Source organism: Acyrthosiphon pisum, chromosome A1 (assembly GCF_005508785.2).
Source record: "Acyrthosiphon pisum isolate AL4f chromosome A1, pea_aphid_22Mar2018_4r6ur, whole genome shotgun sequence".
In the NCBI taxonomy this organism is placed as follows: Eukaryota; Metazoa; Arthropoda; class Insecta; order Hemiptera; family Aphididae; genus Acyrthosiphon; species Acyrthosiphon pisum.
In genome coordinates, this window is record NC_042494.1 from 150600457 (window position 1) to 150626261 (window position 25805).

Sequence of the window (25805 nt, forward strand, 5' to 3'; positions counted from 1 at the left end):
GTTCAACTTTTAAATCTAAGGATTGAAAATTTAAACAGGATTCCACGTAAGTAGTTATAATTCTGTTACCAAAACATCTAAAAAATACATAAGCACAGTTTATTTTTATAGTCATTTTAAGTTCATATTTGGACGAAATTACATATTAAAATCTAGAATAACTATTTTAGTTATTTTGTTATGATAGTATAATATTATTCGTGGGTACTTGAAACTTCTAAAGTATACTATTATTTATCTATGATAATATTACGGTTTGTTTTTGATGTATAACGCGTTATAAGTACCTAATGTATATTGTGATATGATTAATTTGGAATTTATTATAGATACCTATTATTGGTCAATTTTATTTTTTTAATACCATAGATAACTGATAAGTATATAATATATCTTATACCTAGACTAACATACCGTCTTCGCTCAGAATCGTTTTTCTTTACAATGATATTATATCATTGAATTCAAATTTAATACAATCCATTATAGTGACCCACTTGTAAACTATTGTACAGCAGTGCGACACCCACTTGCCCACCTTTTAATCTTATTGTTTATAAACTAGTACAAATGTCAAGACGTCTCTGATAATACACAGGTCAGATACTATAATAATATTTTTCATAAAAGTTACACACATAATTTTTCATAATATAATATTATATTTATAGTTTATACTTTATTAAAAGTAGTAAATTGAAATGATCAAAATTTCGTTTTGAATTAACTTATTATTATGTTATTTAAAATAGACACATTTTGACAAATATTTGGAAGTCAGGTACCTATTAATGTAAAATATATAAACAATAACAAAATTATTATTTTTTGTCTTAAAGAAAATAGATATTAAATCCCGATCAGTATTCTGGATACTGGATAGTATAATATATAATAATGAAATAATACAAAATACAATGTAATGCGTTATATCTGTCTGTGCTAACTTGTCGGTATAATATCTCAATAAGGTTTTAAAAATAATATCTTGTAAAAGCACCGTACGTAGCATAGTAGGTAGTAGGTAATATATTATTATATTATATATAGGTACATAAAATATTTTGTATTATAGGTAACAGCACTAAACACTGCATATAAGATATGCATACAGGTAGTACATAAGATAATAATATTATAATATAGGTACCGAAATTATAGACTATTATATTATAAACACATGGATGATATTAATATTTTTTACAATTAAAACGTCTGTATATATAGGTTTGATATGAGAACTATGGACTATATAATATAATTACACATATATAGTCGTGCATTGAGAGTTCTTAAATCTAAATATTCCTTAAATACACAAAAAAGTAACAAAATATTATATATTATATATATATATGTATGTATAACGAATAGTATAATATTATAAAACCTTAAAAATAAATTGTTAATATCAGTCTGCAACAGGTACGATCGTACTTGTAGGATGTTCCGTATGTCATTGATACTTCTTGTTGTCGTCCGTAGGGACGTGGAACGATTGACCACAACTGGAAAAGTCTGTTACGGTTCTGGGTGCCGAATTCTTACTGTGGTTTTGCAAGGACTCTATTTTTTCAGGATACTTTTTCCCATATTGTAAATAGTCCGCTGTAACGCATAAACGACGCGATTATATAATGAGTTTTTGTTTTAAATTTGATAAAGGATATTATATCATAATCACGATGACACGTATATGAGGTATTAAAATTTAAAAAAAATAATGAAAACTCGTTAAATAATTACCCAATCTTATTTCATTTGGTTTGTCGGTCATTTCATTATAAATGACGGAAGCTTCGGATTTCGGAAGATTGTAGACGAGGTTCATTACGTACTCGAACATTTCTTTATCAAAATATTCACCGTACAACTGAAACAAATCATAAACAAACGTGTACAATATATTTGACGTTTCTAATACCACGTCACAATTTCATTTAAGCACGAATGTCGCTCTCCTGTGTTACAGTTGTTTCGTCGTATGAATAATATTTTCGTTACATTAACATAAAATGGTATACCTTAAAAGCCAACACGATTAGATCGTCTTTGGAGGTGGCTTTCTGCAAAATGTATTCAGCCAACAAGTACTTTTTAAAATCTATGGTCGACAAGTCTTCATTCTATATAAAAAAAAAAAACCATGTTTTTTGTATGTGAAATATTGATACAGGGAAAATACGGCCAAAAACAAGTTACTTAACATTTTCACCTGATTCCGCCTTGGTACCAAAAGTGACAAAGTTTTGAAAAATAACAAGTGGGAGAACGTAACTATTTATCTACCTATATAAATGTATTACTTACTGTCCTTATATATTCAATTAATACAACCAATGGTTTAGTCTGCAATTGGTGAAAATCCATTAAAATTTCAAGGGGGCTAACATTTTTAACATCAATGTGAGCCTTAGGGATATCCCAGCCCGGATTAAAATAATAATAATATATATTCATTATCCATATATTATAGGAAACGTAGCTAGGTACTACCCGCCAGCGGCCCACTATTGATCGATATCAGTTGTGGGCCCGAGTCTATGCCCTCCTCACTATTAATTCAGACTTGAGGGCATCAATCCCATGCAACTAAAAGCTGTCTGTTTTTTTTTTTTTGGGAGGCTAATAGAATATTTAGAGGTTTTATCCCCTCCACAAACCACTTCCTTCACATTTTCACTTAATTCTTAGTCAATTAGAAACATCTAATACCTACTTATTTTTTGACCAACTTCATCAGGTTTCAAAATAATTGGCAATGATCCAGTTAATTTTATTTTTGAGAACATAGTCATATTTATTGAAATTAAAACAACAGCAGTAATAGGTTATAGGTAATAATAATTATATTTTAAAATCAAAATCAGTATACTTGTACGATTCCAAAGATATAAAATTCGTACATATTATATTGATAACATTTTCGATTTTAAAATAAATGTTTGTTTTTGAATTTGAAACTATTCGTTGTCTAACTGTAAAAAATATTTGATAACTTTAGGCACGAGGACGGTGAAATATATATTTATAATGTATAATATGCTTATAAATCTAGGTATATTATAGAGTTATCATTGTAGGTTGTCAACCTTTTTTTGTTCGTGGTACCCTAGGGTGTCTTATACAAATACCCGCACACTATAATGCGTGAAGATGTTTTATATTTTCAATAATTTAGCGGCACATCTAAGGCCAGTTCACGACCACCCATTGAGAACCACTGTTATATAAAATCTATTATAGACCAGCACTGCAGATATTACCTCTAGATGCATTTTGAAGAGGCTGACCAATGAACCGTCTTCGGCGGTGACGTTCAAACTGTTTGCGAATTCTGCCAGATCTACCGGTTGAGACTCTCGATTCTGAAACGACAGCATGTTCTTGACCAGAGCCGAGTCCTCGATCTTAATTCGCGTCAATCTGTAAACGGTAGAAATACAACGGATAAGACAAATATGTACCTTACCGACAAGTGACGTTGTGTAAGAAATATTGCAAGACCGTGATGACAGCGACGTGAAGAGATTTTTTATTATTAGCGCGATGACAGCAGCCATCGCTGCAGTGCTGTGTGCCAGATCACGTTAATACATTATATTATTATTTATTATTATAGCTACGCAAACTTAAATGAAACTTTTCGATATGACTGATAATATATAGCTTCACGCCACGGCAAAGATTTATCACCGAGTAATGATGATTCACGTGTCATCGCACAGGGACACGTGGCTCCATATTAAAATTAAAATAATATATTACTATATAATATTATTTGTAATATGCAATTATGTTGTGTTATGACGACCGTCTATCTGCACTAATAAAATCAACTCTCACCCTAGACGACTTCTAAGTCTTTCGACGGTGATCATGTATTCGAGGTCATCGGAAGACCCAGTTGACCAGCTTTCACGGCCACTCTACAGTCGTCGTACGTGTAGTCTGCCGTTGGAACAGCCAATGCCCTGAAACAATACAAACAAAACGATCGGTGGAGACGATTCTAGAAAGATTTTGCATAGAAATACTTAAACAACATAACAAAATAATATAATATATTGGTCGATTGTTTAACACAATCATCGCGTGTAACGACTAGAAAAATAATATCAGCAGTCACAGATGGCGTTTCATATTTTTTGAGAGCGAAGCTTGAGTTTAGTCCTATATAATAATATTATCCTAAAGGAGTAACGAGGACTTATGAAAAAAGTTCCCTTTGCCCCACTCGGATTAGGCTCGCTACATTTTATTAGTACAAGTTTTTTCACCAAAATTAAATGACATAGTTTAGCCGTTTAAGTACGTATATTGTTTTATACAACTGTATAGATAAGTACATATATTTTAACAAAATAAAATAGCCGACTGGTTTTATCAGTTGTAATACATAAATATTAAATACTCAATACTATTCAATATTTAAGTATAACTTGAAGAAATATATTATTGGGTTCACGATTTTTCCCTGGATATTAGTACCCTCTCACACCGGGTATAAAATTCTGAGAGGTATATAGATATCCCAGAAATATGTTATACACACTGCGGTTAAATAAATGTCCTAAATTATTTGTACCTCTGTGGAAGAATTATTCTGCTAGAATATTTTTACCCCTGGTACTTGTATAATGTGACTAATAAACTGAGAAATTTTTATCGGAGGTACTATATATTAATCTACGAGAATCGTACCCCCATGGGGCATAAATATCTGGTGTAACATTTTATGATAATATTATATAGTTTAATATTAATACGTATAATAATATTGTATGGGACATGCGTACTTGGCCATCACGTTACGAACGCCTTCGGCGAACGCTTTTGGGTTCTGTTTTTCGTATTCACTGGGCACGTACACCGGCAGAAATTCCACTTCCACTGTCGTAGTCGGCTGCGTCATAGTCAACCACAAGAGTTTCAATCTAAACACGATACCGTGGTTATATTATAGGCATGTCGAGAATACGGTAATTCTATATAGTCTCATAATATTTATATATATATGTTGAGTCTCCCTTACGCTCCAGGACCGTCCCACGTCCAGGTGACGGTGTCCAGTTTGTTCGGGTACCGCAACAGTACCGGTTGAACGGGCACCGCTGGATAGAAGGCGCCCGGCTTGAACGTTATCAAACACGATCGGTTCGTACATGTGCCTTCCGGGAATATTAGGATCTAGAAAAGGATTAGACGAGTTCTTATTAGGTTGAAGTCACTTACAATATATTATGCATATTATGTATTGACAGTAAAACCTTCTTATAACGGACACCCTATATGAAGGAAAACTATCTACAGCGGGAAATTGCAACAGTCCGGTGTATGACTTATATCCCTTATATTTTAGCCTCCCTTCAACGGAAACTACTTTATAACGGAAAAGTCAGTTGGTACAGAGCGATTTCGTTATAAGGAGGTTTTACTGTATACTGTAGTATATAGACACAAAATTTCCATTGAATAGTATCAACTTAAAAACCGAACGTATTAAACACTGCAGTTTACTATAGAAAAAATAAGTGCGTGGTTTATTCAAAATTGTTCAAAACCATACTATTATGATCGAATCAACGTGTCACAATCTAACGATGAAATTTTTTTGTGAAAAAAAACCATCTGGTATCGAATGTCGTCCCTAGTCTCTGAATATTATACAGTTAATGGTAAAATGGTAATATATAATAGACGCCGAAATTATAATAATACATTGTTATATATTATATTCAAAGATATTTTTTACATTAATTAGTAAAAATTTTTTTCAGACAGTACCTATAGCAAAATCTCATTCAATACCTACTATGGCCTTTTTTATGAGCACATTTCAATAAACTTTAAAAACTATATTTCAAACGTCTGCTAATCTATTCGCGACGGTCGACCATTATTAATTCATCGAGGAATGAGAATACATGCAACATATGCGTCACATAATATAGTATTTATATTATATACACATCGTCAAAATTAATTGCACATTTTTATACATGTACGCATGATGTCGTATTATTTCGTCGGAAATGTATTTTACCTGAGGCCAGTCTTGGTCGGATTTTACACGGCGAATTATCTCCTGTATTGTGTTGTGTCTCGATTCTGGGTCGTCTCTTCGTACGTACACGGGCTGCGTGAAGTTTATTACTCCTGTAGGATCATAAAAAATAATATGAGTAAAACTTCTCTACATAATATTAATATATTGCCGGTATACGCGGATTTATTTCCACCCAACTTTTTAATAAATAGATATCTTATTACGTCTGCGAGAATAGTACCTATATATATATAGCGTTAAAAAAAAGTATATATACTATACGCTATAGCTGGTGTACTATGATAGGTATTATATTATTATATAGAAGTTAAATTATCTAAAAAAATACAAACTAAAACACACTCACACACGCAAATATTAATAATCTATTACGGATGACTAATACAGCAATAAAATATAAATGCGCATGCATTGTCGTCGTATTTGTCATAAAATATTTTGTAACGCGTAAAATGTAAATAATATAGCTCGCGAATTAAAACCACTTTTAACTTTGTCGCTTTATCATAAAAGCACAATTATTCTATGTATATTATATCTCTATCTAATTTATTTTCACGATTAAAATATGTTGTTTTTAACGAATAATTTTCGATTAATTGTTTGTTTATAAATTGTATTGCATTAACACGTACTTCCGACCCAAGGGCTAAGTCCATCCTCGATCCTCGCGATGATAGAAGGGAAACCAGTCACGTAACTTATACAAGAGTCAAGGAACGTGGAATGAGGAGCGATGACCAGTAAGGGGGCCTCCCGACGGGAAGCTTTCACCCCCTTAATAACCATGTTCATGCCACCTGCTAAGTAAGCGGAACGGCCCACAAAACAAATCCAACGACGGATATAACTATAAAACAAAAGTAAAAAATGTTAAAATTATAATAAGCAAACAAAAACCACACTCACACTAAACTATAATTATTAACATATCACATATAACACTACCTATATAATATATCTACTGCAGTCTACATAAACTATGTTATAGTTTAATCTAATTGTTTCAACATTTTTTATTTTTCACATAGAAAATATATTATTAATTCATACAATTAGCATTTAATTAATTTTGCTTAAGTAAAAAAAAAACATAGGTACCACAGCTTTTAAATGAAAAAGATAATAAGCTAAACACTTAGATAAACACCGATATAGACACGGGATAGAATACGAGTATTTTAAACATTTAGCCAGTTAGGTATACTTATATAATGGGTAAGAAATAACGATAAAATAAATTATATATAGGTAATCATAGAAGTACTTTTACTTTTTGATCTGTCTAATTCATGCGAAAATTAAATAATTAGTTCCACTAAATTATTAAAACACTATAATATTTAATACGAACGAAAACTTCGTGCAAACTTAATTTAATAACTTATTCACTAAAAATTAAAATTAAAAACTTTTGCTAGCATTTATTATTTAAAGAAACTTAATAATAAATAATAAATATTGTAATCTTCGGGTCCCGCCTAAAGATTAAACTATAATTTATAGTGGATTCAAGTTTATATTGACCCGTCGGTATGTAAATTTTATTATACCCCGATTCCCGACACAATGACAATCAAATATAAAACAATATAATATTATACAGATGAAACGATGAGTGTTTTTATAAATAAAATAAAGTTATTACAAAAACTATTTTCTCTATATAATCGTGTACTTACATGATTATTATGCAAGTTTTCAGACACCAAAATATTTGTCTTTGAAACGTTACCATAATTTTACTAACAAGTCAAAATGAGTAATAGAAACAACATGGTAGGCATGCACACGAAAAAAACATTACTATGTGACGTAAAATCGGTGTACCTCAGACAGTAACATATTTAAGGGAGGGGGCTAAAGTTATAGGTATTATAAAGACCCCTGGAACTTAATATAGTTAAAAGTTTAATACATCTAGTATAATATTATTTGGTCCACGATTATTGATGGTTATAAATTTAAAAATCCGGGTAAGTGGATTTCGCTCTGCTGTACTGTAGGTAACAAGTGGGTGGGTCATTGTATAATGGATTGTATTAAACTTGTATTGAATGATATAATATCATTGTATAAGAAAAACGATTCTGAGCGGAGACGGTTTATAAGTCTGGATATTTTATATTGTTATAATTTATATCCTGTCAGTTGAATTAATATTATAATTTTTTATTCGTTTCTATGGTGTTAAACACAGTGTTGGAAATTAAAAGCCATTTTTTGCGGTTTTCCGTAATTTTTCGGTGGTTTTTAACGTGGCATTAAATAACTATTGATAAAATCGAAAAATTACCTCTTTAAAGTACCATCTTGATCCAATTTGTTAAAAGATAAGGTTCTATAATATGTTGAAATCAAAGCACTCCTTCTGGTAGAAATTTTTAAACAGGATATAAAAAAAAAAATAAACACCATTGTAAAACCACTAGCTTCTTCGCTCCGCTCAGAATATAAATTAAAATCGGGGTAGTCTCTCTGTTGTATTATAGTAGAGATATTTAATAAATCACTGTAATAATGGATGTGTTAAATTTTGATTCAACGATAAATCATTGAATACGTAAAATGATTCCTAGTAAAGACAGTCGTCAGCCTATTCTTCTAAGGATGATAATAATATGTATGATGCATTATTTATATATCTATTAGTAATTTATATTTCTAACAATTAATAGGTAGTTGATACCGACGAACGGTGTGATTAGGTCCATTATACCTAGTTTAAAATCAATTTAAATATTTCGAAAATTACATTGCGTATAGTAAATATAATATTATACGCAGTGGTGAAAAAATCGTTATTTTTTGTTTCATATCCAATGTCATCAAAATTTGGAATTCACCCACTAATAAAAAAATGTTTGTACTGCTTTACTCTGATCATTTTTAGTACTCCTTCCAAGTGTTGACAAAAACAAAAATATAATAACAAAATAAAAATAAAACACATAATACCATTTATCGCTTCACTCGGAATCTAAAATATAAATAAAATTGTAATTATTTTTTAAAACATTTTTAGAACCAAAGTAACAAGTTTCATATAAAAATAATTTACTCTCAAGGATTTACTATTTTGTTTGATGAATAAATGAAAGTTCTAGAGAAGGCATTTTTACAGAGTAAAGGGGGATTATTCTGTTTTGCCCCCCTTCCTTCCAAAATAAATACGCCACTGGTATAAGAAAAGGTCCGTTATTGTTATACAATGTCTTCTGTGCATGTGCACTATTATTACTGTATAACTTTAGTGGCCAGATTTTCGTTTCGTTGTCGATGACCGGTATAAAATATTAATTGATGTCACGCTGTGTCAAATCTTAAATCCAGATCGTTAACAGGTTTCTATCACTTTATTAATATTATATTATTACGTTGTGTGTGCTAACGACGCTTTGCTTGATATTTCGTACGGGAAAATACACGACCGTAATGACGTCGTAATCGAACCTTATTATTATATTGCATCGTCGTGGACATGGTTTTTGTGAGAATTATTAGTGTGAAAATGTTTCTTGTAAATTCTAACAATAAGTGCAGAGTGTTTACGTTAAACTCTCACGCTCGAGAGTCGAGCTGTTGACCGTAATTTAAACGCGGTTTGGGCGTTGCAAAGCACCAGAGTAAAATATATTTACCGATATTAATATATTATAGTTGCAGCGAGCCTCAAAAAACGGATAACACGCGATTCACGGCGGCGGCGGCTTTCTTGACATTAAACAATCGCACGCAATAGGTGTAATATTTATATTATTCAATCGGACGGACATGACACCCGCCGCAATGATCGTGTGGGAACTTTTAATAATATATATATATATATTTTATATAATATAGGTAATGACTTCGCGTTTGTTCTTGTCTCGACGTATCGTATTGCGATCGAATCACGCAAGTCGCCCACGTCACACATAAACACCATAATATACAATAATATGTAATATTTTACATATTAATGTACAGTGAGAGTCGCGTAGGACGACGAAAAGATTAAAGATTCGTGATTTTGTGATATTAAATATCAATGGAAAGCTGTAAAGCTAGGTAGGTACCTACTTTTAACGTTTTTGAAAATATTTGATAACAATATACATTTCATTGCCCTGCACCTAACTTTGTATTTCAGACCTCTGTGCGATACTGCTATTACATCGGTGGCATTTCGTGTGCACCGAGGTGACACATTACATTTATTATAATTACACATATTTTCCTTGTATAATATTATACTAGCGTATTCATCACATTTCTAAATTCAGCGGAACATTGTACAATAACGGTCTCAAGACGTCTACGTTGATCCTTTGCCCGTCCCATAGTTGGCAAGGTTTGGCGCATAGTACTATATTATTATGATATTATATTATAGCACGTGAATTTATTCTAACCGAATTCGTATTATAGATTCATTGTGTTCACTGATTAGTAATTAATAATTATACAATAGTATCGCCAATGTTCCTAAATGCCAGCCTCGGAATCAGATGCAGATGGTCACAACACGTGCCGTGCCGTGCAGCGCGCAAATATGAATTCTATAACTACTTTAGCACTATAACTACACTACACCTATATACATACTAAATATTAATATACATATTTTAATAATACAGCATCAATGTATGTGTTACAAAATCAACATAAACAGCACACACACACATTCACACATACATATTAATATAACTTGCATTTAGTTCTGTGACTCGGGTCTAAAAGGACCAATCCCGAAGTATAGGAACTCTCGCGGAAAAGCATCTATAATAAATATATCAAATTATACGGTAGATACGATTTTTCAAGATCTCGTTTATTATTTAACAACCGCAATGATTTCCAAGGGCCGTTTTACATACTATAGAGCGTAACGTACTGACGGGCATAATATCAAATATTCATGATAGAAATGGAATTGCGGTATTGTTTAAAATGTCTGAACTTCGTCCGCCGTATCACGACTGTCGAAAATTGTGGTGAAAAGTTTATTAGTTCGGGGCCTTTTATTATTAGACCCGAGACACGGACTGTACATGTGGTTGGTGGTTATAGGTAAATAATATATATTTTACGCATACGTAATCACGTAGACGCAGGAGTGCATGCGCAACGGGTAAAGTATAACGACGTGTTATATTGTTAAAATTGAGGATGGGAGCGTACTCAACTCGTTAGGAAACCGTAAAAACAGATATAGGTAGCTACATCGATTTGCATGCTATAAACGTCAATCATCGTGGGTTAGATAATATTATAAAGAATAAACTATATAGGCATACCTACTTAATTTTAAATTACTTATCATCATTTTATTTATTATATGTTCTTAACCTGAAAAAGAAATTTAAAATTAAAAATGTTTGTAATACCTGACTAGTAAATTTTTTTAAAAATGAAAAGAATAAAATAATTATTTTTTACAGATTTTCTTAAATTGTAATAGTTTACTTATTTTTCAACCAACTACAATATATCTATGACAAGAATTTTTTTTAAACATACAGGGTGTTTCAAAATGATTCATCCGATTTACATTACATCCTAACCTGTATATTTCAAACAAACAGATAAGACTAACCTGTTATAAAATTACTAAATTTAATTAATTTAAAATTAATCATTTTTGAAATATAATTAATACGATTTGATCATAATATTATTGTAGTATAATTTCTCATCCCTGCACTTTTGCTGACTTAAGACTGACAGTAGCAATAATAACTGAAATTATTTTAATTTAATTAAATGTATAATGTTACTACACAAAATAATTAAAACTACAATATTATATTATAGCCTACGGCGATCATAGCATGCAATTCGGATGCAACAAATTTTTCAAAATTTTCAGTTTTTTTTTTCAAATCTTAGATGAAAACGAATCGGTGTACCTGCACCCAGCCCCAATCATACAATCGTGTATACAACAACAAATTCACACGGTGCATAAGATAATAATATATAAAGAGGATGTGGATCGTCGCGTACTTCCTACGATCGGTATGAACGAGTTCTCTTCCTTAGCTACGATGGTTGGACCACCCGTGACGACGGCTGCCAGCCCGTCGTAAAAGGACGAGTGCGGCGCAACGGCCAGCACGGGTGCCTGTTGCCGCGTGGCCTGTTCGCCGACAGTCCTGACCCGATGGAAGCCAGCCGCCCCGAACATAAGCCGGACGACCACGTACACCGCACGTCTGACGCAGCTAAAAACGCAATCAAAAGCCCAACACCAGTACACCACGTACACGTGAAGCGTGCATAATAATAATAAATACAACATGTATGACATTTAAGTATAAGTATAATATACTATAACTACAATAATAATATTATTGTATAGTTTACTATTTATTTTACTATATTAGCCATTAGGACACTTATATTATGTACCATTTATAATTCTTCACTCCCTCTCACTATCTAACTTAACACTATAGGGTTGCCATACATCGTTCCAGCTGTTTTGAATATATATATAGATATATAACGTCCCGTTATCTGGATAAAGTGTCGAAAAAACAGTGTGTTAAAATTGGTGGTTGGCCGTGAAGGAGTGGTATGATTTTTCACGTGAAAAGTACACCAACAATTTTTGTCCCGGTTTAAGCAAAGTTAAATATTGCAACCCTGAGTAAACTTCGTTAGGTCCGTAAGAACCTCGGCCTTTGCGAGGAGGGGCGTTAAAAACGTCACTCCTGTTCAAGAACAATGCAATTAGTTAATATATACGTCACTGTATAAAGGATGATATCATTATTATTATACTACCTGCCTATGCCTATATATTTTATTTTTGTTAAGTGTTCAAATATGATATGTACTTTAATATATTTATATTTATTCGTAAACAATGTTGCTTACATTTGACTGTTTTGAACGGAGTATTTTTTTATTCAACCATTCCGAATATATTTTTTTTTGTACTTTTAATTTCTATGAAAAATACTCAACACAAGTAATAATTATTATTTAGAATGTGATAAAAAAAAAAAGCTGTAAATAGATTATAATATGATTATTTATATGTATACTTTAACATTTTATTCCCAACTCCAAAACACCTCAGCATTTAATAAGCCATTTTTAAGAAAAAATAATTTGTAAACATGTAATATGTCATATAATATGACTGAATAATGTTCATTTATAGCATATATTACACACCCATAATACATATAACATAAAACTTAAACTATATTTATTATTTACATTGCGTACACAAAAGTTGACCAATCACAACAATATTATTCAAATCCAAACTAGGTCTATGTTCAGATATAAAATAAATTGAATGTTATATTGGCACAGTTATTAAATAAAATTAAACCGTGAACTTTTACAAACATTTTAAATAATTAATAATAATAATAATAAAATATATTTAGCAAACAAAACAAATAAAATAAAAATTGTAATTAAATAAATATTATTAATATACTGTTGTTTAGTACCTATTTCAAACGGCAGCCTTGGACTGAACCCAATATAAATATATTTAAGTTAGTTAAAGAACGCAATCGTTTTTAAATGTTAAGCATAAGATTAGATATAATTTGAATTTATGAGGATTTTTTATAGTCAACAAGAATAATTAGTGTAAGAAATTTTCGATGAGATTTAATAGGTTAATTCATTTTTTTTAACTCTCAACACTTTCATACTATCAAAGATGTAATAGAAATAGCAACATTTTTAAACATTATATTATTATGTTATGATATATTATATTATAAGTGAAAAATACAAATCATAAAGTAACATTATTTTATGTATATAATATGTTGTACATAGACATATTATAATCGTACATGTTTAAACGAATGTATGACACAAATTAAGACAAAAATAGTGTATTGCAGAAAGCTGTTAAGCATGGAAAATCGACAATCGACATTAATATTAAAATACATGTAAAGTGTATACTTATCACATGCAATTCTTAAATATCCACCTTTCTATTATTGTATTAGGTATAACGATTTAAAAGCTGCGATCCTTTCACAGAAACAAAACCTGAAGTGCCTATGTTATATAATACCTATCAATAATAAGCATATTATTAATAATTTATTTCGATTAAACAAATTGATTGATTATTGTTACTGCTTTTATATTTATGAAATATTCTGTTTATATATAGCTCATCGTTAAATACCAATCGACGTTTCGGTGAAAACACTCTATTTACATTTTAAAATAATTTAATAATATAAATCGGTCCATTATGCGTGAATAATTAATAGTTAACTGGAATCTATGCAGTTCATTTAATAAATAACAGTGCAACAATAGAAATTATATAATCCAGTATGGCAGTATTGATAGTCTGATGACTGTATTAATAATTATTATCTACAATTACATATTTACATATAATTCGATTTGTCACATTATATTATTATAAAACAAAACGTTTATTTAAAACCATTTTTAAACATTGAACAACAACCTAATATGCACATATTATGATATATTTTATTGAATATTATATTCTAGCAATCAAGAAATAATGTTCTTACTAACTGTAATCTGCAGGTTTTTGAGACAAAATAAAATAAATAATAAAATTAAGAATTATGATCTAGTTATTATTTTGAATGATTTTGACAAAACGTAATTAACTTATAATTTTTAATTATGTAAAACTTTTATTATTACGATATACTTTAAGGTACACAATATAATTAGTGTTAACCTTGTTCAATTTAGATAATAACGAATGTTTTTACTTATTCGTTACTATAGCCCAACGTGTCAAACTTAAAATAGCTAAAGGTAACAATAATGAATCATATTGACGAGTCCTTGCACTTATATGTGAACATATTATAATATAATAGACGTTCTAAATCATAAACTCAATATAACGCTATATGATTAGGAGTGAATACGTATTCAATTATTGGCTGTACTGTTATATAGTAGAATAGTAGATTGTAGAAACATATTCCAATAAAAATATTGTACTAAAAAAAAGGAGCCAAAGGTCTCGATTCAAATTAAAAATCACCGTTCATCTTGGTTCATAGCTCATACCCCTGTGATTTGTGATCCATATACTTGTATAAAAATATAGGTACTTATGAAAAAAAATATTTTTATAACTGAAAAATATAGGCATATTATATACACATTATTACGTGTATACATAGTATATAGTATAGGTGGCAATGTGAAAAGTCTTAGGTTTGGTCGGTTTTCGTGAAACTTACCGTCTCCATCCGGTAAGTGGTCTCTCTGATAATTCGGTTTGACTAACACCGGTCAAACCAATGGTCGCCAACAGCCAAGCTATAAACAGCAAAATCAAAATGGCAACTATCCGTACGGGTAGAACGACTATAGTGAAAAATGCAGTCTGAAATAAAACAAAAGTTTCCGTTATTAAACAATAATGATGATATTATATGCGTACGGCCTATTTAAATGTTAATTACTTATACGAAAAGTAGGTACCTACCTATACTCGATACACGATATAATATTACTAATTTTAATTGTATATTATTAATTATACTATCCCGACTTAACACGTGTGCAGTTTTTTTTTGTGACAAATCCCATATAGTATATACGTTATATATAAATATACCTCGATTGTAGTGTATCTCAGTGTTAGTCTACCTCAGTTCATGGACAAATCGGCGTCAGTGTACCTAGATTTGTGAAAAAATTCAACCTAGATTGGCAACCGCAATTTGCGGATTATATTTAGCACTGCCTGGGTATATTTTTTAACGTGGTTTAAGCTACTTACTCTCTAAACTTTTCTGATATCTCCAAAGACATTCTCTAAGATTTTCTATCCAGTGGCGGATTCAGGGGGGCAGGAGCCTCCCCCCCCAGACCTCTTCAACAGACAAAACAGACTCCTATTTTTACTTACAAAAATATTTTAAAGTGTGTAATGTATTTATGGCTTAGAAGTAATTTTTTAGGAGCCCCCCCCTCCCCACAAAATTAAATCCTGGATCCGCCACTGTTTCTATCAATTCAATTGAGTGTTTTCTGAGTATACAAGCTACACACATACATTTGGTTTTAAGACATAGTTTCTCTGGTTGAAAGCACATACCTAAACGCGACGATTTCATGCATACTATTGTACCTGATCTGCCCGAGTATAACCTATAGCATCCATTTATAAACAAAAAAAAAGTTTCAATATCCACCGTGATTCTCAAAATCCCCGTTTGAACCCCTATTTAAAATGCGAATATTGGAAAATCCTTTTTTATTGCATATCTAGATCATTAAAGGAACCACTATTCCAAATTTCACGTTAGGTAGTATACGTTTTTAGTTTTTGAGATGTAGCGATCAGTGAGGAAGTGAGAGAGTTTCTTTTGGCATATATATATATAGATTATTAGTTTTATATGTACTCATAAAATAGTTATGAATTCAGTAGGCTATAGCCTCTAAAAACTATACACACAAAATAACAATACTATTATAATTTATAATACTGCAAATAATACAATATATGTAGGTATAGCAGATAATAAACATTTTCAAACCAGATTATGGTGAACAAATAGTACAAATTATACTTAAATGTTTTGCATACTATATACCTATAATACATCAGTAATGAGCGAAGGTAAGTCGTATTTCCGTCTAGGTTTATATTAACTCATATGTTCTAAGGCTTCAAACGCCACTAAATTATATTATAATCCTGTAATCTGTATAATATATGTTCAAGGACCTATATCGGAAGTATTTACATGAAACGACATTAAGGAACATTTGTGTGTTATATTGCTGATATCCTTTGTAAAGTTTGAAAAATATAGAATTCACATTGCAAAAAGGTAAAAAAATATAGACAAGTCTATCTTAAATCTTAATATAATAATAGCTAAAATTAGTATATAACTTTGTCTGGGTGTGGCCACTATTCTAAGTTCTAACTACGATAACTAACTGTCATACTGTTGTTGAATAAATTATGATGTATGTAAAATTAATAAGTACATAATATTTTATTTTAAGCAATGTGTGATATACACTTATACAATATATATAACGTCAAATGTGGTTATATCGTGGAAAACATTTTTAATATGAAAATAGTGAACAGCAAAATTGTAATCGGTTTTACCTTATCGAGATTATAACATATATAGATTATAGGTATTATTATTCTAAATCCTCAAATAATATAAACGACAACATTGTTATCGTAAATGATTAGAAAAACCTTCTAATGTAATTAATATATACAGTCGAATCACAATAACTCAAAAAACTTGACAACTCGATTTTTTTTTATTATCCTTGGACCTTGAGGGTTAAATTAGGTTAAATTCGAGGTAGGTATCTCGATTACTACTTATCATCTCCAATCTATTTTTTTTTATCTCGCTTCAATTTTTCGAGTTTTCACGACTATAATTCATGAAGTTATCTTTCAATATGGCCATCACATATAATATTATTAAATATATAGTATGAGTTATGACCTAGCATTTATATGTAAAATTTAACGAACTATATATTAAATAAAATATCACGGAATAAATAGTTATATAAATAATAATAATATTATATATATTCTGGGAAAGATATATGTGTCACGTTCATTCATCGATATATAAGTGCATTATTACATTACACAAATATATGACATAAATTATTAATTTTTTTATCATATTTCTTATTTAACTACCTATTTAAATCATATTATTATGAAAAATTAATATTGTGATTGAAGTTGAACAAATTGTCCATATAGCATATAATTTATTATATGATATACAGTAAAACCTCCTTATATCGGACCCTATATAAGACATAAATTTCTTTACAACAGAAAATAACAACAGTCCCGTACAAGTGTACAACTTACATCCCGTATATTTTAGACTTTAGTATCCCTATAACGGATACTTCTTTATAACGGAAAAATCAGTTGGTAGTTGGTACCTACCGATTCTGTTATAAGGAGGTTTTACTATATTTGTCTAGGTATAATATTATAAAGTTTCAATACATTTAATAATACCATGCACGTTTCAGATGATATCGATTAACACAACGTTAACTTCACCTATAGTTTAACGCACTCGGTATTAATAATAGCATACAATATACATTACACATTAATTAATGTTTATACCAATATTGAAATCGCGAACGATATAATTATTATACAAGACAAGAACGCGGTGCAACGACGTCCGGTATAAGTGAGTTGTGAGTGGGTACATTATATTTTACATAAACCTGCTATAATATACTTATAATGATTACATAATATATACATATTTAATATAATATACATAAATTATACACAATATGCGCATATGCAACCACATTAACTGTGGTTATTGTTATATTGTGGCACTGTTATTGTTTTATTACTATTATTATCGTATATACACACCTGTGTAAGATAATACACCACTTCAATCGATTGTCTAAGCTTTAACACGACAATATATGTCATTTCTGCACACATATATATATAGCCACTGAGTACCTACACAAAATGTGTTTGTCAGGCTATCGGCATAAATTTCCACCACGTTTAAAGACAGACCAGTGCGTAACTAATAACTATATGACTATTTTGCGAGGGTGATATTTATGACGTATGTTTAATATTTGTAAAATTCGCACATTTAAACTTCATGATATTTATGAAAATTCATACATATCTAAATATTATTTTTTAATGATATGTATCAATGTATCATGCTCATCATATACTATATAATCAGGTATACTATATTATACTGGATACAATCTCAAACAGAAGAATAGAGGTAGATACTATATAAAGTCTTTATTAAAAAAATCAATGACATTTTTTTTTTATATATTCATTTTCTTTAAATATACCTACAGCTTACATCATAAAAATAAAGAAATATATCTACTCCTTTAAGTCTTTGCTTGTGACTTACTTATTACTAACTTATAATAGAAAATGCGTTCAAAACTAAATTTTACACGACATGTCCCAATTTATTTTTTATTTCAAAACGATGAATATTCGGCAGACTTGAAATATATAACAACTGCGTGTCGATATTCACACACGACTCGCGTCTGCGGTGTGTGTAATTTTTATTGTGTATGCAATATATATATATATATATCATCAAACGATTTATAGACTAAGGTTCGTTTGAATGAAGTCGAAAGGTCTTATTGCCGGGAAGTTCGAAACGGTTACTACAATAATATGCATGTTATATATTATATACACCAGAGTTTAAGATCGATATAGACTTTAAAGTTGAGAATAATAATACATGACGCGCGATTGTAGTGAATATATTATACTATACATAGTTATATACGTTACATACGTATATATTTAGAGCGTATAGCTGGTAGGCGAGAAAACATTTCCACATGATATATTATATATGTTTTATAATATTTTTCATAAATTTTCAGTAATGTTGTACTGTACACAGAATAATATGTCAGTATATATATAGTTATTTATTGTACAAATTATATGTATATATCATATATATATGTTATAATATATATACAAAATAATGTGTGTTAAAATGTAAGCGAAATATAAATACATATTTAACCATTTTAGTCTTTAGATATTTTATTACTTTACTGAAACACTGTAAACAAAATTGTATGTTATACATTATTATATTATATAAAAAATTACCCTAATTCCCTATACTATATTACATAGTATATCATACGCGATTCAGAATCTCCAAATTGACGTAACACAAACTGAAACTATAAGCCAACAAATGTTTGAATTTCAAAATGTCTTATATATATTAGATATATATTATATAGAAGATGAATACGTATAAAAATATTTAATCGGTTAGACGTCAATAAAGCATTTTATTTAAGACAATGATATACCTGATATACTGCTATCATATATACTAACGGGAGTATAGGCCAAAGCCTAAAATATACTAGTTTCACAAAATCAATAATGGTATTGTTAACCATGACAACTAAAGTCGCGACGGACACAAAAATATCAGGTATACCTTGTACATATAGTATATTAGAAACCTAAAAAGTTGAATACTTGAATAGGTAAGAGTCCAAATCCCTATATATTTCTGTTTAAACGCACTTCAAACGCATCAATAGAGATTTTTACAAGATATTTAGAGCGTTATACTTGTGTTTATGTACTTGAAAAATGGTACGAATAAAAACATAAAAATTAGCAACCATACATATTAGGTACCTAATAAATATTATGACAAACTCATTAAAGTAGCACATGTATTAAAACACGAATTCGTGTACAATGAGTGTCAGCCTGCATTTGAGTTAGATAATAATTCTACTCTAATATTTAATTTAAAATTGTTTTTTCAACATATTTTAATTATATTGATAAAAATTATGAGTCATAATTAATGATTATTAAGTACTATAGTATACAAGAAAAAAATAAATAGTACCTAATTATATGATTCATTAATACAATTTGTTTTAATAGTCGTAACTATATCAAATTTAAAATGTGTAGTTTTGTTATGATTATTATTTTAAATATTTTACAATATAATATTATATCTTAACATAGTATTATAAAATAAAGTCCCTTTTTCTCGTTGTATGCTTAGATCTTTTATACTACGAAACGGATTTTTATGTCGGTTTTTTAATTGTTAGAGTGATTCAAGAGGAAGGTTTTATGTATATAACATGCATAATATAATAGAAACACTGCCCATTTTTTGTATGTACGAGCATATCTCGAAAAAATACTCTACTTATTTTAATACGGTTTTCACTAATAAATCGGTCGAGTCACGGGGAAGGTTTTAATGTATAATAATTTTCCTTGGTGAAATTAATTGGGTGGCCAAAAATAATAACAATCTATGTCTGTATATATATAAAAATACATGTTTGTCATTGAACTCCTCCTAAACCACTGGACATTTTTGTGAGTTTTTGAGTGAGTCCCTGAATGGTTTAGACCTTATAGATTTACAATTAGACCCAATTGGTTCATCCCGGAGAGGTGCTCAAACAGGTATTTTAAGATTTATGATAGACATTTTTTTTTTATATATGATTGCTATTGGTTATAGGAGAAATATAGGAAATTGAAAATTGGAGGGTGTATACAGCTTGATTTTTCAACTTATATAGGCTGTAGATAGGTAAAGGGTAGCTCACGCGTGTTTTTTTTAGCATACGAAAAAATAATTTTTTTTTGTCAATCTTAATGGTTGCAATTCGTTACATATTAAATTAATGTTATAATTAGAAGAAATATGGTACCTACATACATTTTTTAAAAATATATTTATTAAAAATACAAATCTTTGGCCTGAACAACGTCGGGCGGGACAGCTATATACATATACAATATATCGGGGGTGGCCAGCGAGAAGAGACTCGCGAGCCACCAAATATATTAATAAATATGGAAGAGCCAAGATGTAAAAAAAAAAGGTCATATTATTATATATATAATAATATGACCTTTTTTTTTCACATCTTGGATCTTACTTTAATTTACGTCCAATGTAACGTTAAACGTTAGGATGCGAGCCGCAAAAGTCCATGACGAGAGCCGCATGCGGCTCGCGAGCCGCGGTTTGGCCACCCCTGCAATATATATATCTTAGTATTTCAATGCGTTTATTTCTGAAAAACTGAGTTAAATTATGTTTTTACCTTTTAATCTATACGAATACTGTATTCTATACAGATGTTTTTTCTATTATTATTTCTAAATGTATATTTTTTTATTTTTTTTTGTTCCGATTAATAACAAAAATACTACTATAATGTAGAATTTGAATATTTTGTAGAAATATGTAATTATTTTTTTAAACAGTAGATATAGGTATAATTTATATGAAAACGTATAATACTATAGTCCGAGTCTGTACAAAAATGTATATATTATATTTAAACATGATTTCTCGAGTATTATTATCAATAGGGTAAATACACTATTTACACAATAAAAGTCATATGATGGATTTCTTCAAAATAAAACCTTTAAATGCATATTATTAGTTTTTATTACTGTCCATTCCCTATCAATATACATTGTTTTTTTCAATAATAATAAACATATCTAGTAACTTAAGAGTTCTCTTTAGATCTGATTACATAATTATTATTACAATGATTTGTAAACGATTCCGCTTAATTTTTTTTTATTCAGGTCCCCGCCATCAGCTAAACGTCTTTAATTATACATGTAGCGTCAAAACTTCATCAGAGTATATAACCACCAAGGCAAACTTGTATAATCAAATAATAGAAAACAACGCCACGACATATTTCGACTTCATCGTCAAAATAATAGTACCTACACACTCATATATTTATGATACGAAATTGCACGCACACTGCGCTCGGAATAAATAATAACTAGTTGAAAAAATCGCTCTTCACGTTTAAATATATTATACACTTATGTACATTACAACATGATGTATTTGATAATATATAATATACACTTCCGTAGAAATCAGAGTTACGTCACGGAATGATAACTACACACAAAAACTACCTGGTTGCTAAACTGCAGCGCGTACGTGTATGGCACCTATGGCACCTCTATATAAAAATTCATCCTGGCGGTCTTCCACTAAAATTCTCATGACGTTTGTACGCTTATTTTGATATTGCACACTGCTGCAGAACTACACTGAAATGTACATATTACCATATAAATCTAACCTATCTTTGACGTCGAACATAACGAACACAACGAACACTTTTTGTTTTAATTCCTGTAACGTAATAACAGTAAACATATACTATCACCCGACAACCATATTATTATAGGTGCCTATTTAAGTAAGAGTAGTATATAATGAAAATCGTGTGTGTCTTTAAAGAAAGTTTTTAACCGAATCCTAATGTACGCGTAATGACTGTATAATAACGGATGTTTACTTCCGTGGAATAGTTAGTGAATATTTCACTAGTGTCTTCGATACTCGATGATTATTAACGGAAATGTACCTCAAATAATTGCGTTGAAGTAGTATAAAAAAAAATATGAATATGTATTTACTCATAATGTGAACAATGAACGCTCGATAAAAGTCAAGTTTTACACGACAAAAAAACTATAATAATCACATTCGATTTCGTAGAATATAAAACAGTTAATATTATGGTATCGAAATTCTAAATAGATAAATCGTTACCACTACTATACTACTACTTAGCTATTGTGTAGATGACGATGATGATTTGGCGCGTTTAAATTTCGATACCAATTATAGCATATTATATTAGCATATATATATATATGGTATAGTGATTATAGTGATCACTGCTGCAGAAGTTGTAAAATGTATAGGTAGGTATAATTAAAGTGAACGCAATGTTCTCATTGGGTGCTGAATCCGTTCGTTGTCGTCTGGCTGTATTTACTATTTTGAATTTTCTAATAGGTACAACCGCAGTGGCAAGTTTGACTCAATCATAAAAAGTTATGTTTCGTTGTTTTAGTAATAATATGTGTGTAGAGTAATTATTTAAGGCGATCAGAATATTTCTGAAAATTTAAATGTGGAAAATATACCTAAGTGTGGGCAAAAAATCCAAGTACCTAAACTGATAATAGTGATAGTTTGAAAGAAATCGTTCTTATCGAATATGGAATAAAATTTCATTTTACGAATTTAGCTCACTCGCGTTGTAATCGATTAGAACGTCGTAAACCCTACAAAACATCTGGTTTATGTAATTTATGTGTATGTTTATGAATTGTTGTAATATATTATACATTTAACGATCAGCGAAGAGAAATATATACGAGTAAAACTACAAGGGAAACAATAATATACTAGGACACTAGGACAATATTATACTACCTACAGTCTACATATAATGTTTTATGCCAGTTAATAACCGTGTGTACGGACAATATTAACACGCGATACACCATACAATAAATTGAATAATTACTCGTGGACGATATAATAATAAATAAAATACAATATGTTTTATGCTTGCAGTGGATTATAATAAAATACATAATAGTATTGTTTCTTTAATAAATACAAACGGGCGTAAGCACAAGTTACAAATGCGGTATCTATACGATAAAAAATTATTTCACTACAGTAAATGATAAAAATGTTATAGTCGATACTACGACCAGGGCTGAAAGTGGGAAAAAATTCCAGAGGGGACTATAATGTCTCCATAAAGTCTTAAGCGTTGTCTAATGTATAAAATCCTAATTTTTTAAAGGGGGTGCTTTTTAACCGCCGTCCGCGGTAGGGGGACCGAGAGTCCCTCTGCGTCCCCCTCCCTTTAACCCCTGACTACGACCATAATTTAGTATAGTAACCTAAGTATTCACATTTAGTAAAAAATAACTGAAGAATTGGTTATTAATTATGTAAATATTATAAATATGTTCAATTAATAAATTATATCAAATTTTTGGATAAACAGTTAGGTACCTATACTTGTTTGATTATATTTGAGACAACTATACAGTCAACAAATTACAATACACAATTTATTATTATAATTTATAACTAACATTATGCATTAACCGATTAAATATAAGGTATATTTACACAACTGTACCTATGATGTGTGGCTATCGCCCATCACTACATCCAAGCTAACATTTTGGTAAAGTATAAATAAATTCAAACTTTTTTTTAAATATCTAAACAGATTTACCTTAAACTTGTCGTAGGTGGAAGTCAGCTCCAGGTGGTGTACGAACGGGTTGAGCATGTCTTTGGACGCGATCATATCGCTGCCAATCAACAGTTTGGTCTCGCTCATCTCTGCACCAACAGTGGCAGCGGTGGCAGCGAAGTCGGCCGTCGCGTCTCGATCTTCTTCTCTGCGATCCGGCGCCACTATAGTTCACCGCTGGCTAATAACTACAATATAGACACGGAATAAAGACGAATAAGTACCTAACGGTAAATAGTGTACTATACGATATTGTATAATTGTATTGATCATGTAATCCTAACAATTTTAAGTGTGTTTTTTTTTAAACCATTAAAAGTTTGTGCTAGGCATGAGTTTTTATCGCGGGGGTGTGTGGGCGGAATAATTTATAAAATCACAAGAAAAACGGTTTTCATGAATAAATAATAATAATCTACCTACGTTATATTATTATGAAATCACGCGGCCCAATGTGAACGCGGCAAAACAGCGACGGAGGACAAGAATAGTGCGGCTCGTTGACTATGATGTATCGTACACTAACGCGCAATTATCGACAATGTGCGGCGGACTGAGTGTCGGGACATGTGCAACAGCGCGCGCTCGCAGCAACCATGCGTGAGCGACGATCGCAAAACGCGCGCGCGCGCTCGCTAGTTCTCTCCCCTCCGCAACCCCGTCGTAAAAACTTTTGGTCGAAACGATAACGGTCAGCGGCGGCGAGTGTACCGCCAACCCTACCCCTTCCCCCCAAAAATTCACATCACCATCCCTAAACACATCATATAGTACATGATTGTATGTAGGTAAATAGGTATAAGTATAGTAGGTACCATGTATCATAAGTATAACTGGTATTATAATATCGTTATACGATTTTTTTTTTTTTTAGTTCAACTACAAACCAATGTTACAATAATATAGGTACCTATATATTAGGTATAGATATATATATATATTTTTTGTAGTGGGAGGAACGGTTGGAACGGTTCGTTGAAATACGTTTGTATGTGTGGAAAGAATTTGTAGCTAAAAATCCCGGGTAGTCGCCCATTCAGGAGCTAGCAACACCGGCCGATAC

The 25805-nt window shown here is 30.5% G+C and overlaps 1 protein-coding gene across 1 annotated transcript; it reads right to left on the reverse strand.

The window, feature by feature from the left end:
- Nucleotides 1–1456: 1456 nt before the first annotated feature.
- On the reverse strand, nucleotides 1457–25334 carry LOC100169605 (lysophosphatidylcholine acyltransferase). The gene is given in 13 exon segments (XM_029486389.1): nucleotides 1457–1608; nucleotides 1747–1873; nucleotides 2025–2126; nucleotides 3267–3426; nucleotides 3847–3881; nucleotides 3884–3974; nucleotides 4800–4937; nucleotides 5036–5190; nucleotides 6047–6159; nucleotides 6706–6920; nucleotides 15286–15431; nucleotides 24722–24930; nucleotides 25166–25334. Coding segments are annotated over 12 exon segments (1542 nt in total). The 5' UTR covers nucleotides 24830–24930; nucleotides 25166–25334.
- Between the last annotated feature and the right edge of the window lie 471 nt (nucleotides 25335–25805).